At 42.0% G+C, this 14021-nt stretch overlaps 1 protein-coding gene across 3 annotated transcripts in view; it reads right to left on the reverse strand.

The window, feature by feature from the left end:
- vps13b (vacuolar protein sorting 13 homolog B) overlaps positions 1–14021 on the reverse strand; it is a 322674-nt gene that overhangs the window by 36259 nt on the left and 272394 nt on the right. For all 3 annotated transcript variants that reach the window (XM_087177216.1, XM_087177217.1, XM_023418652.2), the window contains exon 46: positions 10135–10296. In XM_087177216.1, coding sequence (XP_087033342.1) covers positions 10135–10296 — 162 coding nt within the window. The remainder of the gene's footprint in view (positions 1–10134; positions 10297–14021) is intronic.

Genomic DNA, 14021 nt, shown 5'->3' on the forward strand with positions numbered 1-14021 from the left:
GGTTAGTTTGATTAATGAAACTGAGGCCCAGAAAAATTAGTCACATGATCATGAACCAAAAAAGGTTTCTCCTGCTTCCTGCAGGTAAAGCATGTGCATTAGTATTTATTTGATCATTCCAATCATATTTGTTTTTACTATTTGTAATTCTAAGAAAAATATCATATAAGTTTTATAACCATTTAATCTGAAATGCTGTTATGGTGGATGACCGGTATATGGCAAGAGGCCTTTCTGGGTCCCAGGGTGTCATGTGACCTGTAGTTCCTACTGTGGCCACTACCTCATAAGAGCCACCCAGCCCAGTGCTATTCCTGTGGGATCGGTCATATAGCACTAAGGTGCTGTCCGTGGTGCTGAACTCAGGGCAGCACCAATGGGACCACAACGCTTCCTGATTCTTCTAATTCAGGAGAGAATCAAGGTGAGCTGGTTAAACAGTTTGGAGCAGAGAGAGAGAGAGAGGGCAGGACCAGCAGCTGTGCCCTTTGGGGCAGACAACCTTGTTCACTCTCTGCTCCATTCTGTCAAATGCTACTCCAGGTGGCGCTCTTCCAATCCAATACTTTAAAAGTTATTGCATGTAAATGTGAAATGAAATCAAAATTAGTGTATCTACACTTATTCAGTTAGCTTTTCAGTCATGTGTATGCAAAATTTTCTGGTTTGTAAAATAGAGTGGAAACACAAGGCAGGATGAGAATTATAGGGAAGCTGTAGGTTTCTGGTTGTTAATTGTCCACAGTGGAAAAGTCTCAACTGCGGTCCGAACTCACAGCCATGGGCAGGGAATGATGTCCAAAAGAAACTCTCCACCTGGATAATGTGGTTTGTGTGGTGACTACATAGTGCAGGCTGTGTTGAACAAGTCAAATAATCTTGACTGTTTTGCTACTCTTATCATGTTAGATTGCAGGTTAAAAAGACTTTTATTTTGTCTCAGAGAAGTTTTCCCTTGACAGTTTAGAGCCCCGTTGACCTGAGAATTTATATTTGTTGCAATTTTTAATACTTCTGCGAAGACAACCCTTCCTCATCTAAGGGAGGCTGCTGCAGTTCTCCTGCCTGGTTTGTCTCTGTGCAATATTAAATATCACTATTGAATGCATTAAAGGTCTACATTAATCTGTAAAACAGCATGTTCCTACAATTGTTGAACACCATTTACACTTTTGTCACATGCTCACTAGGAGAAGTAATCCTTCTTGTTTTCTACCAAATAAAATTGAACCTGTGGGACATGTTACATGACATTTAAATTTTTACTCAAATGCCTAGAAAAGACAAGAGTGTATTACATGTTTTTAACATTGTGGGGTGTTATAGACATGAAAATGACAGCAAACAGTGTTATCTATCTATTTTAACAATCTTAGCTATCATTTCAGTTTTACTTTTAGCTATACACAAAAGTTCTGAAAAAGTTGTAAAAAGAAAAGATACCCGCTATGTCGAAACAAAAGACATTGGACACAGACCTCATTCTGTACTGACATCATAGGACAACATGGGTTGGTTGACTTATTAAGACTGGGATCTCAATTTAATAAATCTGTCATAATGTGGCTCGGGTCATTAAAACATACCAACACTTTTGTCATGTGGACACCAACCAGAAACAGTTCTGCTGCCCAAACTGGGTTGCAAACCATGGCTTAAGACCCTTTGTTGTAGTTTCAAGGCCACAGATTTGATTGAGAGGATGAAAACATATTTTTTAAACTGCTAACATATTGGCATGTTTAAAAAGATTTACAAAGAAAAACAAATATGAGATTCTAGCAGCTTAGCTCTCATCAACATGATAATTAAATTAATCTCCTCATTTCAGAGGGAGAACTTCCTCTGGGACACACTGCACAAGGAGTGGAATTACTCAAACATATATACACACACAGTCATGACAGACCAATGGCTCATCAGATATACACCACTGAATCAAAATAAAATCTGATGGCATGTCAGTTAGAGTGAGAAAACAAACTCTTTTAAATACTGCGTTGAGTTTGGAGGGATGAGCAGTAATTAACTGTGCAGAAATAAAAAGAAAAAGTGGGTGGTGAAGGTGGAGACTGGCTGTCCTTGTATTTTTCATGAAAGTCTGTCTGTGGTGGAGAGCTGGGAATGGAAATGTAGAATATTGTTTTAAAAAGGTTGGATCGGGACCAAATGGGGAGGGGGGGGGGGGGGTTGCAGAAAGATGAGAATAGGTTTCTAGAAAATCCAAGATTCACTGATGTCAAAAATTACTGGCATCATAATTTTGTTGAAACATTGCCTTTGTGTTTGCAGTATAAGGCATGATAAACACAAGGTTCAGAACTTCTTGAGACACATAGTATTAATCACTAATCAAGCCTGCTCCCAAAAAGCACTGCTGGAAGAAAATGTTTCATCCCTCCAGTGACAAGAAAAAATGCTAACTAAAGGGAAGTGATTTCTTAAAAAGCTTTAGCATTAACACTTGTCCTGCCTGAAGGTGAGGACATTTAGAGGAATGGGTTACAGGAGAATGTGTATGTGTAGGCAAACAGTCCATTGGCTGATATAGTTGATACAGTTTAGCCTTGTTTACTGCGGTGCTGGGATGAACAGAGATGTTGGCACAAGAGACCTTAGAGCTCTGGAAGTAAATCTAAACTTTCTGGGGACATGAGATTTGCAATTTCAAGATATTCAGGAGAATAACTGTGAGCTGAGTGTTAAGGGAAAGGTAGAAAGTGATTCCTTTTTTTCATTTCTACTATACACACTGTAATGATTTAAGAATGTCAATGTTTCATCTTCCATGAAATGGCTACACAAAACCCAAATATATTCTGGTATACAAATGACCTGACAGAGAGGGTGAGGTGGATTATTGAATTAGTATTCACTCTGATATCTTCAAAGAGGGGTCGCAACTCAGGTGGTAGTGCAGGTTGTCTGATATCTGGGTTGGCAGTTTGATCCCCTGCTGCTCAAACCCAGCCACTGGCGATGAATAAGCCAGTGCATTCTTAGCGCCAATGAAACATATGGATGATAAAATCAGGATGAGCCGCTTCTAATGGAAGCAGCTGGAAGAAGAAGATTCACTATGATTTCTTCAGCATTATATAGCAAATATTTTTGTCACTGAATTTTGCTCTAGATAATAAAAGTAAATTCTAAAGCGCTTTGGATAAAAGTACTATATAAATGTAGCCAAATGCAGCCAAAATGCTGTATGCCCAGGCAGGTGGGACATGGCTGCATGCATACCACAAAAAAAACCACATTCATTTATATCGGTGAGTAAGATGAAGAGACAAAGAGGGTGTTTCCTGAATGATGGTCTTACTAATCCATCAGCCAGAGCTGCAGTCAAACATTTGGTTTAATACAGGGATCCTTTGACGTCTTTCTTATTGTTTTCTTAGTTGAGCTGTGCTGACTAAGAAGGCCTCCTCCCTCACCATGGACATTTACCATGTAACCTGGACCAGGAATGTGAATTGTGCATAGCTGAATAAAGCTGTAACCTCGCCTAACGATGATGTTGTTTGTCTGAGGTTATCCTTGCCAGGAAGCCATGATGATTATGACCCTGTCTCTCTAAGGAATGACTTAGCTTCTGACACATTGACTCACGCACAATTTGTATCTTGTTGCCATAGTTACAAAATGTTAAAATAACCAGAACATGATGCATCGTCAAATTTAATCATTCAGCCAACATATTCAACATTTTTGGACAAAGGCATTGCCTAATCACAATGGTGATATTTTGGTTATTAGATTATTTCACTAGGGGGTTGTTTCAGAACGCACGCCTGGACAAGATAAAGAGTGCGACATTACAGGATAAATGACTGTACTGTTGATGAGCTATTACTAATCACTCAGTGGGGTTGAATTTTTCATGCTTCAGTCGTTCATGTAACTTCAAATGAAAGTGAGCTTAGACACAAACCATCATCAAAATGTAAAGGTTAAAGCCAATGTTTAAGCTTTGCCTGAAGATAATTCCTATAAGCACATGTCTTCCTTCTGGACCTGATCCAGCTTGGAGGATAAACAACAGGAAAGTGTAGGTTTTCTCCAGAGGTCAAACTGGACAGCAGTCCCTTTCATTGTCTTCTCATTCTCCCTCTGATCACTCAATGCGTGGGTTAACCTGACTGGAAGTAATATCGCCCAAAAGGTCGGCCTAATCTACTGCAGTTAAAGCCACAATCTTGGATGAAGAGCACAACTAAACCACTTCACTTGAGGGCAGTGTTTCTTAAACAATGGGTCAGGATGAAGAAATATGACCTCATACTTGAAAAAAAAACTAACACATTTTAAGGAATAAATACTTGTTTTACTTTATTTTGAATAACAAGCTATAAATGCTGAACCCTGCTTTAGGTTGAAAAGTTCCCATATTTGATTGACACAGCAAAGCACCTATGGCAAGTAAGCAACAATACGGAAAAACAAAATGCAAAGCTCGTCACTCATAAACGTGCACACACGGACACAAAAAGACACATACAAATACGCACATAGAGTACACTGATGTATAACTGTTCTAACTCTCCCCTCACACACACAAACTCATACCAAATACCTCCCTGTCATGCATGCTTCCAACAACTCGCCCAATCTAACCGCAAACTAATAGTCCCGGGCTGCTATCTGCAGCACATTACCCCTGGGAACTCCACACACGAACACCATCACAACACTGACACACAGATACACACAGACCAATACCCCACACACACACACACACACACACACACACACACACACACACATACACACACCCATACCAACACGCAGAGGAAGAGAGAGCTCCACCGTAGAAGCCTGCTGCTTGAGTAAATTACAATTTATTCAACTTGTGAATATTCCTTGTAGGCACTTAAAAAGTCCTTCCCAAATCCAGGGGGCTTTTTACACCCCTCTCCCTGCTAACCACACTAACCACAGGGATTTCCATCAGCCAGGCTGCATCCTGTACAGAGCAGCCAGATATTTCAACCATCCACATCACACCACACACTAGAACCCTGAAAAAGAGCAGGGCGAGGACAGTGAGTGTGTTTGTGTGTGAGATAGATATAAATTGTATTTATTTACAGAGGGTGTAGTTATAGGTGCGATCATCCTGGCATTTTCTATTTATGAAAATCTATTTATCTTTATCCATCGCTCTTTCTATTGCTTTCTCTATAATAGATTATGTGTGTTTATAAACTTCTTCACCTTGGCTAGTAAACGCTGGGGTGTGAAGGCATGCTGCACTCGAAAGAGAGAAACTAGACTGAGAGGCCTGATAGACTCCAGGCCTTAGGAAACATTTTATCACAGTGTGTATATGTGGGTCTGAGTGTGCACTTATGGGCATGAATTTGATCAAGGGTAAGATGACAGCGGGCTCTAAGAACGTGACTGCCTCAATCAACCCTTTTAATGCATCTTATGGTTATAATTGACAGCAGAAACAGGAGGGTAGAGAGAGTGGAGAGGAGACGGGCAGAAACAGAGGAGCAGTGAGAGGGAGTGTGACCTGAGTTGAGGTTCACGTTTCACTGCAAAAACACTCTGCTTGAGTGTTCTTCTGAGAGAAGTGACAGATATTCTGAGGTAAGTCAACACTGTGAGAAGTGTACACTAGTTAGATTGCTCAGGATCACACACATTAAGCACTCCTCTTTCACACACAGACACACAAAAGTACACACAGGAGATTGCAGGATTTTAAATATGCCTCCCTGTTTTAGTTCAAGCTGAAACAACAGCAGGCCTGTTCATGTAGGAAGGTCTTTCTCTCTATCACTGCTGACACTTTCTGCCTGTGTGTATGGGCAATAGGAGATTAACACAGGATTAAAGGATTTAATGTACGGCAATAAAGCACAATTGGCAAAGCTCCTCATCTATACTTCCTTAATGGGTTGCTTATGCATGAGCAGGGAGAAAGGGGGAAGGTGGGAGGGAAAGATAGCAGCAGACAGATTTTTGGCTTTAGAGCCCTCTAAGCCAATCTTTAAGTGTTAAAGGTCCCATACTTTACACTTTTTCAGTGTTTTATCTGAAGTTTTGATATCCATAAGAAGATATATATTGTGGTACCAAAAACATCTAGAGAGTTTTACATCTCCTCTCACACGCTTCTCTCGAGAGCTCTAGCAAGAATCGGACATATTGTGTTGATCAGCCAATCACAATTGACTGAGTGTTTTCTGAGTGATGCATAGCCGGGGCCAACCATTGGAAATGGATTGTAGCCGTGCTGAAATGAGCCAAACAGACGGTTCGGACTAAAATGCTAAAATAGTGTGGAGCTATACACCCGAACCCTTAATCATCTGGTGGCATTGGGATGTCTTCCACAGTCTTGCAGAGTCCAGGTCCAATGCAGGAGTGGTGGAGCCCGCTGCCTCCAGCTCACTCTCTTCGGCTGCTAGACCCGACTGGTGTGTGCATTTAGTCCAGTCAGGGGAGCAAGTGTGGCAGAATCCGAGACATTGGGGACATCAGGGAGGTGGGTGATACAGCAGCTGGGACAGCAAGAGTGGAAGTCTGCATGTACAAAATATATTTTTCCTTGGCAGTATCCATGGAGACAAAGCCATCACGCAGCTTATCCTTATTTCAGGAAAAAGTAATCCAACAATTGGTGGAAGAATAATGTTAAAAAGATTAAATGCTGAAAAGAGAGGCCAAACAAAACACAAATAGGAGTCGTACAGATCAAATAAAAATATAGTAGATTTTCAGGTAAATACTTGGAGCAACCAAATCCTCCAAGATTGGATGGGGGGTCCGGTTGGGCTGTGCTGGCGGCATGGCTGAGGGCAGTGACTGTACAGTTGTGACATCACAAAGTTACAGAAGTCCTGATGGCTCATTTTAAGGCTGAGTTTTTCAAATACAGGCTGTGTCCATTTCTCTGTGGACTGAGGGCTTTGATACTTTCACAGTGTTAATATAGAACAAAGACCTGCTTTATAATCAAACAACACATGGAAATCTCACTTTATACAATTTGGGACCTTTATGAGCATGGCAGTACATCTATAGTATCCCCCTTGACAACTCTGAGCGACCCTCATTTTCAATCTCCCTGTGCATTCTACCCCCACCTTTTTCACTCACACCATCTCTTTCTCTCCTTTCCATTTTCCACCAGATGATCTGAAGTCCAGTGAGTTCTCACTGCTAGAGAGAGTAAGGGGACATATTACTTTACAACAGCAAATTAGTAGCTCTGTGTGTGTGTGTGCCTGGGGGACAGGCCAGCTGGGACACACACATCATACCAGAGCCATGAGGACAGGCTGATGGCCTGCCTTCTCGACAGACCCCAGGCCTCCCAGACAAGAGGAGACTGGCCATGAAAAGCATGGGCGGGGACTATTTACTTCACTGTGTGTGTGTGTGTGTGTGTGTGTGTGTGTGTGTGTGGTTGTATAAGACAGATACTGATAAAGTGGGTAATATGGGTAAGGTTTTATGGTAGAGATAGATGAACCCCGGACAGAGTGATGGTACTAATGGTAGTTTGGTGTTTCAAAAGGCTAGAAGGGTAAAATTAAGGGAGGGAATTCTGCTACAGTAAAGTAGTGGACAGAGTCATTTGCAAAGGCACTATGGATGATGTAAAGAAGGTAAAAGGTTCAACTGAACTGTATTAATTCAAAAGAGAAGTGACTGGGGTGGCCAAAGAACAGACTAGGCCAGATGTGGAGCAAGGCTTCAGGGGTAATTGAAGGCCATGATCCCAAATGTGAGGACAGCACTTACTGGAGTGTAACGGAGATTAAAAAGAAGAACTCCATCTAGCCAGAGTCCAAGACAGAACAGGACAGGCTGGCGGAGGCCAGCACTAGGACAAGCCAGAGAAGGGATAATGAGCTCAGCCAACATGGTCTTGAACACCAGAGCTCAGGACTATGTTATGGGGGATTGAGAAAGAGACAAGGACAGCACTGGGAGGTTGTGTGCTGTTGTTGGAGAGTCTTAAGAGAAAGGCATAAATGTCCAAGTGAGACCCCAAAACAGTGTGGAGGCCAGAGACTGACTGATCTCACCCCTGATGGAGGTGAGGTATCAGGAATAAAGAGGGACCTGGATTAAACCAAGGACAAGGAAATGTTGTACAGCTCTGTTTTCTAAACTATGGCTTATGGGTGTGTGGCCTGAAATGTTTTGGCCTGTGTCTTGTGGATCCCCACAGTGCATGGCAAGAAAAGACAAAGAATACTATTCATAGCATTAGCATATCCCCAGTATAACTGAGCTAATTGCAGCGTGGATCCTAAACTGTAAGGTGTTTACTGATATTCTTGAAAAGTGTTACAGTATAGGGGAGCAGGGAGGGGGTGAGAGGATGTAAAAAAGGGGGCGGGAACATAAATTGGTAATTATTATGAATGGAGCTCAGACAACTCACCAGCGTGAGGACAGAGTTGACTGGACACAAATGTCATATCAACCCGCTGGCACTGTCTGGAGAGACTGTGAGCTGTTGTTTACCATAGCTTTTCAAAATTCAACTGAAGAGAAAATTGAAATTATGTAAATTGAGATTGTATCTCATTGGTGGAGGAAAAAGAGGGAGATAATAGGAGAGGGTTTGGAGATGAGGGGAGGTGAGGACAGGACTGGGTGGTACGAGATTTCAGCTTTTAAGTTCACATCTTTGGTATAAAAAGAATTTATGGACAGCCTTAAAGAATCAAGTGTTGAGTGCAGGTGAGTTTGGCAATGTAACTGAAAAATAGGCAACGGGCCAGAGGTTAAGAGGAGGGTCTTGCAGTTGAAGTGGACATGCTCACAAACAGAAAGAGGAAAAGTTGCTAAGGAGAGTGAGGAGGTCTGGGAAACAATGGCTGGTGATGATCAGAGTTGTTTTAGACACTCCAAGCCATCATGGGACTTAAGCAAAACAGCACAACCACTTATGGCTCCGCCTGGAAACTGATTTGTAAGAGCTACAAAAACACACTTGCAGGACCAAGTAACTATTAAAGAAATACAACCCTTTCTCTTATCAGTGTCACTATTTTTATAACCCTGAAAAGTAATTAGGAGTGTGTGCTACAATTTGCTGAGGCGGACACATTGGCAGGCATTTTATCATCAAGCTCAGTAAGTTAGCTGAGTGTTTTTGGCAAAGTTGCACTATTTCTTATTTATCTAGTTTCACAAATCATGGTCATCTTGAGAGCACATATTTCATATACCACAAACACATAATGGAATAACATATGACAGAACCATCTTGGAATCGCATTCTTCATCTATGATGATATTTGGCTCATTCAGACCATCTTTCTTCCAAAACATCCAAAGAATACAGAGGTCATTTTGAGTCAGTGCTAAAATGAGATGTGGTATCCACTGTGCCAATATGCCAGATTGCCACTATTCAAGTGTGTGTGTGTGTGTGTGTGTGTGTGTGTGTGTGTAAGCGAGAGTGAGGTAAGAGCAAAGATTAACCATGGTCGGTGATTAATACAACTTGACTTACTGACTTACTGTGAGCAATTATGGCCATGTCTTTTCTCAAGCTTGACTGTCTCACTTTCCGTGGAACACATGGGGGTCTTGAAACATGTGCGCACCAAACACACACACATATGCCACAGATCGCCAGCCCACCCTCCACTCAACCTCAAAACCACAAAGGGTTAAATATAATCAATCTTCTTTAACAATGCTGTCAGGGCACTGTCGGAGAGCGCTACAGAAACACAAAGATGGCGGCTGCACACGGCGTGTCTGGTGTGTGTATATACCTTTGTGAGCCTGTAGACAGAATTTGCTAAAGTCAGTGAGTATGGATTTGTATGTGTAAGCCATTCTTTATACATTGGTGTGTGCTCAGATGCAGTGCATGTGTATGTGGGTAAACACTTGCATGGTCTGGTGTGTGTGAAAGTTTATGTACGTACCATATGTTTCTGTGTGTGTTAATACCATGTTAACACACTATTCTGTAGATGTAGTGGAGATGGGAGTGCAGTAGAGAGAGTGCATTCATGCCTTTGTGTGCATACTATACATGAGTGCTAAGTTGTGTGTGTATCTACTCAAAACTCCTACACTACAGGATGAGAACCATCAGATATTTCCCAGGCCCTGGGCTACGTACTGTGTGCGCGAGTGCACTACCTGAGGGGACTTGTGGGATCTCCAGCTGTACTGGTGGCTGTGGAGGCTGGCCAGCAGCACATTCTCATCTGTGTCCACCTGGCCAAAACGCAGCGTTTCGTGGGTGTCGTTACAGATCACATAGTGGCTGTAGACCAGCTCCTCAGCGTCCGGGTTCCCATTCTGAGAGTAAAGATGCGGGTGAGGGGTTGAGGTAGAAGGTATGGGTGGATGAGGAGAAGGACAAAGAAGAAGGGTGACATGAGAAAGACAGCTTGTGAATAAAAGAATAAGCAAATACTTCCAGGTGTGTGTTTATGGTGGGTGTATAATGTATAGTATATATATATATATATAGTGTGTGTTTAAGCACATATACAGGTGTCAACAATTTATGTATTCTCAATCTTAAAAATGCATATCTTGGTAGTGCAGCTGTCAGCCAGTAGAAGAATGAGATGAGTGATATCATCTGTGGGAGTAACACAACCTCAACAGGGGAGTGAATCATATCACAGTCTGACAGTTATTCAGGCTGGAGCAGCTTAGACTGGGCTTTGGGGGCCAAATCTGCTGCCTGGTCCCACATAAAACCTCCAGGAGGCATCTCTCTTTAGCAAACTCTCAACTTTTTCATGTCCTTCTTGGAGCAGCTATAAATTGGTTGCTGAGAGAGATAAACAGGCTCACAGATTTCAGCCTATTTCAAATGGAGGCTCTGTGTGTGCATATTTTTTCCCATAGTTTTCTCAATGCTTGAAACACTAAGAGTGCATTGCTGTTAGTAAGAGTCATCAATATATTGTGGCTTGTTAGGAGAAAACAATATGGTTGAGTCTGGCCCGCCTACAGCAATAGGTCAGTGAGACAGCCTCACAGAAACTCAAGTCATGCGAGCTGTACACGGATGCTGTCCACTCACACGTCACCTTGCATGCAAGAGAGAAGAGCTCACTGGCCTACTATTGAAAACACTGGTTTAACAGGGAGAGGGTGTGTGTCAAGTCTCCTGCATGAAAGAATTCAAATACATAATTTCAAAACAGAACATTTTGTGTGAGTTTTTATGTGAGTTGGACAGAGAGTGTGTGGGTGCAAGTGTATGTTTAAGTTTTACTTGAGCTCTTTCCAAAGGCTCTCGGGTCCTGATGGGATCTCTCCTGCACACCCCTCCCTGACTCTTGACACACATGACTGAGGTTCAGACAGCTTCTCAATAACTACTCAACTATCCCAACAAAAAGGGACCCCGGCTTGCTGTATACTTTTAAATGGCAGGGCGGTTGATGGTTGATGGTTAAAAGAGGCTGGCAGTAAAAGCTCAGTGTTTGACTGCCAAGCACGTTCAGGGTCCTGGGGTTGTTGATGCTATTGAAAACGGATGGGATAGTTTACACCATTAAAAGAACACTTGATGATAGATGTGTGTGAGAGAGAGAGGTAGAGAGCAAAATATAGATGGGACAGCTGCGACAGTGGGTTGAAATCCATTTCCAGTTTTATAGTGGAACACTATCTTTGCTCCCTTCTGAATCCAACACTGCGATTTACAAACTTCCTGCTGCCATCTTAAGATGCCATTGCTAAGCCCTCTCTTTGATGGTATCGTCTTTCTGCTCTGATTCATGAGGCAACATGATACACACATCAGAAAAGCTTCGTGCAGTAATCATGATCACTCCCTGTCTATACTGGGACTTTAAATGGACAAATATTAAGACAAAGATATTTAAAAGTCAACATGTCTTCCTTGTTAAAGAGCAGAAGATGACAGCTTCATCGTTAGACGCAGTACTACTAGGAATCAAAGCGTCCATTTCCCTAAACCATCCAGATACTTTTGCTTTAGTTTTCACAGGAGTCTTGCCCAGATCTGCATGGCAGAGTGGCGCACATATACATGACAAGGTATAGTAAAATGTCTGGAAAACAGATTGTAAATAACGACACCCACGCAAGAGAAATACACATGAAACAAAACACCATGGAGGCGATAGCGAAACCTGTAAAAGGGACACAATGAAATACTAATCAGATCTAAAATCAGCTATATATTCCTCCACAGATCACCCCTGCTAACACATCTGTTACAACCAGGAACATGATCGCTCTGTCACTTTATTTCCAGTTACAAAGGGAAGCAGAGAATCATTTAAACATGGGAAGAAAAGGGAAAAAAAATAACATGAGGAAAATTTCTGTTGTCTCAACTGCACATGTAACAGCCTGTGAACGCTCTGTGAGAAAGCAGAATGTGTAAATACTACTGGGCTTTTGTGTGGCTTTCCACCAAAGCCACTTCCCTGGGGTTAGGAGCTTGGTGGGGGAGTGGGGGGGCAAAGATCGAAAGTGGGGCTGGGGACTGTGTATGAAAATGGAGGCATGGGGCCTGAGGTTAAAGTGGTGGGGGGCTGAGGTTGGGGCCATATGGGGCTATCGAGTGCAAGAAGAAGAGGAGGAGGCAAGAGACAAAAAATAAAATAAAAATGCTGTTCTATATTCATTTTCCCTCCATCTTCAAAACCAAGAAACCATCTATAAAATGTGCAATATAATAGTTTTAGCTTAGTCTTCTTGGGCATAACTAAAGTTTTATTTGACCCTAGTCTTACACTACTGGACTGGTGGCATGCTGAGTATTGTAATAGATGGAATACACATTAATTAACTAATAATTATTAATAAGAATCCATTAGGCTGCCAGAAAGGTCATGGTGAAGTTATCATGGACACAAGACCAGTCCGTGTTACCATGACCGCAACTGTGTTTTATAACAGATTATGGCTATATAAGTGTAAATTACAACCATACACCAAGAAGTGTCTTTAATTTCTATTTATTGCTTTTTCATCTGAAAGTGGTCCAACTGCTCTGGTTGTGGTGGTTTAGTGTGACCATGCCTGGGTTGTGAGGTTTCAATTGTGTGGTAGTTGAGGATTCTTCTCTACAGTTCAATGCTCACCCTGCAGGCCACATCATAACAGGCCTGCCTGCCAGCCATGACACCAGGAAACATGAAAATCACTGGAACAATTACACATGTTAGGATACATCCTTCTGTTGCAGAAGGATAGAGCCTGTTAACATTTCTGATTACATTTTCAATTAGGATCAAGTTTTTCTCTGTGTGGACGATGTGTGTGTCTGGAATGTAAGCTTCCATCAGATCAAAGATATATTTCAGCCTAATGGTGCCGGCCTTCACAACCATCCCTGTAGTGCACTACACCACCAGACAGCTTGTTCTTAATCGAACCCATACAAGGTTCACCACATACAAGATTGTGTTTCAGTGAAACACCAAAAAGGGAAACAATATTCCATGATTGAAATGTTCACAACTTCCTGTGAAATGGACCAAATATTTAAGCAGAGCATTTCCTAAAGAATCAGCCTTTTGTACTTGACCTCTCTCTACCCCTTCTTCCAGAACTACCATATCCACATGCAGCACATTTGCCTTATAATTATGGTGTGTTTTTCCCTTGTGTTCAGCACAGTGGTGAAGGCTGGAGGTAGATAAAAGGTTCTGAACAAGTTACAAGGCTGCTGCTGTTTAGACCAATCAAGAAAATACAGCAGGCTTAATCATTCCATGAATCAATCCCATACCAGTGAGCATGTAAATCCACCAATCTGGGTTTGTGTTCGAGTGTGAGCATGCCTGTTTTAGAGGTGACTGTGTAGTGTATGAGTGAAGAATGGTATTCTGTGTGTGCATCGTATGCCTCTATTTTGGGTCTCAAGACACTGGGCAAAGATGGCATTGAAAAAGCCAAACATAGAATCCAATCAGTATCAGGAAAGCCTTGGCTAAGAGCATACAAGCAATGAATAACCTCACTAATCACACTTGGCATGTTGGGTAAAACCCACCAGGCATACCTGGTGTGCATAACATATCCAA

The sequence above is a fragment of the Seriola lalandi genome, unplaced genomic scaffold, assembly GCF_002814215.2.
Source record: "Seriola lalandi dorsalis isolate HSWRI2012SDOR001 ecotype SW California unplaced genomic scaffold, Sedor1 jcf7180002054583, whole genome shotgun sequence".
Lineage (NCBI taxonomy): Eukaryota > Metazoa > Chordata > Actinopteri > Carangiformes > Carangidae > Seriola > Seriola lalandi.